This window comes from Carlito syrichta, unplaced genomic scaffold (assembly GCF_000164805.1).
Source record: "Carlito syrichta isolate Samal-C Ts95f unplaced genomic scaffold, Tarsius_syrichta-2.0.1 Scaffold302450, whole genome shotgun sequence".
Classification (NCBI taxonomy): Eukaryota; Metazoa; Chordata; class Mammalia; order Primates; family Tarsiidae; genus Carlito; species Carlito syrichta.
The window spans coordinates 321,838-324,682 of record NW_007246546.1 but is presented as its reverse complement, the minus strand read 5'-3'; the positions used below and the strand labels follow the sequence as shown (position 1 = coordinate 324,682).

Sequence of the window (2,845 nt, the reverse complement as noted above, 5' to 3'; positions counted from 1 at the left end):
CGGCGCCGGCGGCGACGGCCCTGAGCGCGAGGGCTCCGAGGAGACAGGCCTGGTCAAGCAGGACTCCTTCCGCTCTCGCCTGAACCCGCTCATCCAGCGCAGCTCCAGGCTGCGCTCCTCTCTCATCTTCAGCGCGTCTCAGGCCGAAGGCGCGGGCGGGGCCGCAGCGGCCTCCACGGAGAAGGTGCAGTTGCTGCACAAGGAGCAGACAGTCAGTGAGACGCTGGGTCCCGGTGGGGAGGCTGTCCGCTCCACTGCCTCTGCCAAAGTGGCTGAGCTACTGGAGAAGTACAAGGGCCCGGCCCGTGACCCTGGTGGCGCGGGCGGTGCTGTCACTGTCGCTAGCCACAGCAAGGCGGTTGTGTCCCAGGCATGGCGGGAAGAGGTGTCGACACCAGGTGGCATGGGTGGCGAGCGCCGCAGCCTTGAGAGCTGCCTGCTCGACCTACGCGACTCCTTTGCGCAGCAGCTGCACCAGGAGGCTGAGCGGCAACCGGGAGCCGCCACAGTCACCGCGGCACAGCTGCTCGACACACTGGGCCGGAGCGGCACCGACCGCCTGCCCTCCCGCTTCCTCTCTTCCCAGGGCCGCTCTGCCTTCCCACAAGGGCTAGACAGCTCTCTGCCTCCTCTGGAGGGGCCCGGGGCACACCAGGTGCCCCATTCTGAGCCAAAAGGGAGCCCCACCTCGGCCTACCCGGAGCGGAAGGGGAGCCCCACACCTGGGTTTCCCACTCGGAGAGGCAGTCCAACTACAGGATTTATAGAGCAGAAGGGGAGCCCCACTTCAGCATACCCAGAGCACAGGAGCAGTCCAGTGCCCCCTGTGCCCGAGCGCAGGGGCAGCCCGGTGTCCCCAGTGCCTGAGCGCAGGGGCAGCCCGGGGCCCCCCGTGCCAGAGCGCAGGGGCAGTCCGGTGCCCCCCGTGCCCGAGCGCAGGGGCAGCCTCACCCTTACCTTTTCTGGCGAGTCTCCAAAGACTGGGTCTGCAGAGGAGGTGGCGAGTGGCCCCATGGAAGTCCTGCGCAAAGGCTCCCTGCGCCTCAGGCAGCTGCTGAACCCCAAGAGTGAGCGGCGCACAGAGGATGAGAGTGGCTTCTCGGTGCCGCAGGAGAACGGGCAGCCTGAGAGCCCTCGGCGGCCATCACTGGGCCGGGGTGACAGCACAGAGGCTGCCGCAGGAGAGGAACGTGGCCCGCGGGCACGCCTAGCCTCAGCTACAGCTAATGCCTTGTACAGTAGCAACCTGCGGGATGACACAAAGGCCATTCTGGAGCAGATCAGTGCCCACGGACAGAAGCACCGTGGGGTCCCTGCCCCGGGTCCTGGTCCGGCCCACAGCAGCCCAGAGCTAGGCCGTCCACCAGCTGCCGGTGGCCTGGCTCCAGACATGTCCGACAAGGACAAGTGTTCAGCCATCTTCCGCTCGGACAGCCTGGGAGCCCAAGGCCGACTGAGCCGCACACTGCCAGCCAGCGTGGAGGAGCGCGACCGCCTGCTGCGCCGCATGGAGAGCATGCGCAAGGAGAAGCGAGTGTATAGCCGCTTTGAGGTCTTCTGCAAAAAGGAGGAGGCCGGCAGCCCCGGGACAGGGGAGGGCCCGGTGGAGGAGGGCACCAGGGACAGCAAGGTGGGAAAGTTCGTGCCCAAGATTTTGGGCACATTCAAAGGCAAGAAGTGAATCTCCTGGCCCACCAACCCAGGCCAGGTGCTTGCATCACTGCCACAATCATCCAGGGTAACAGCTGGGCAGGGAGAGCCACGCTCCTATGCTTGATGGTATCTGCCAGACACATGGCGGAGGCAAGTTTGGGGTCTGGCAGAGTGCACCAGTTCTCACTTGGGACTCTGTCTGCAGCTGTCCCCACCTTTGCCCCTGGTCTCCCCAGTCTTGGAGCTCCAGACCTTTGCCACCAGTGCCTTTCTTCCCAGCTCCCTTCTCTGCTTGGCACTTTCATCACAGGACCCTCACCCTCCCCTCACTCAGCGTTTGCCTCCACCATCTCTTTGGGCTCAGGTCTCCTTTGGGCCTTCATTCACCTCAGGGACCCATCTCTTTGTGCCTCAATCCCCCATTCTCTCTGTGGTCTCTTGTTCCCTCAGGGCTTTTGTTCTCAGGGTTTTCCTCTCTTCACAGCCCGCTGGCTCTGTTGCCCCCTTGCTGTCCTGACAGCCCCATCCTCCCTTTCTCCTTGTCTCAGGACCTGTTCCCTCCTCAGGGCTCACCCTTTCTTGTGCCCACCTCAAGCACTGCACTTTCTTTCCTGCTTGGATTTCCCTGTCTCTTTGCTGCTGCTTGGTGTCTTTCTTGGTGGCCCACCTTCTTGAGGGAAGCCTGAGTTGGCTGCAGGCAGTTTGTGAGGGAGGGGTGGGGCTGGACCCAAAGGATGCCCCTCTTGTAGTGACAGGGAAGCTGGATAGGGCAGTCTGCTGGGAAGGGGGCACAAGGGACTCCTGAGGGGCTGTCCTGCCAGCCCAAACCAAGCTGCCTTGACCAGGTCTGCCCACTCCTCCAGCAACACTCTAGTCAGCATTGGGCAAGAACGAGGATGGGGAGCGCTGGGCTTTGCAGCACAATAAAAACACGATCTGGACAGACAACCTGTGGCCCCGGCTTCATGAAGTGTCCCTGCACAGGCGCTATCTCAAGCCATGCCCCAGAGAGAGGCTGGATCTGGAGTACTTGTCCTTCATGGATGATGGGCCAGGTGAGCGCAGAGGACAGGGTTTGGTGGAGCCTGAGCCCAGCCCCTGCTCTAACAGGCACAGTTCCTGGACACCCCTGCAGGCAGATGTGGTTCTTGCCCTGTAGGTACCCAGCAGATCCCAACTCCACCCTGTCCTT

At 63.3% G+C, this 2,845-nt stretch overlaps 1 protein-coding gene across 1 annotated transcript in view; it reads left to right on the top strand.

The window, feature by feature from the left end:
- The window catches only part of FAM83H (family with sequence similarity 83 member H), an 8,046-nt gene extending 6,241 nt beyond the window's left edge, over nt 1-1,805 (top strand). The window contains exons 6-7 of the mRNA XM_008056730.1: nt 2-817; nt 869-1,805. Of these exons, the coding sequence (XP_008054921.1) occupies nt 2-817; nt 869-1,681 (1,629 nt within the window). The 3' untranslated portion in view covers nt 1,682-1,805. The remainder of the gene's footprint in view (nt 1; nt 818-868) is intronic.
- Nucleotides 1,806-2,845: the final 1,040 nt, after the last annotated feature.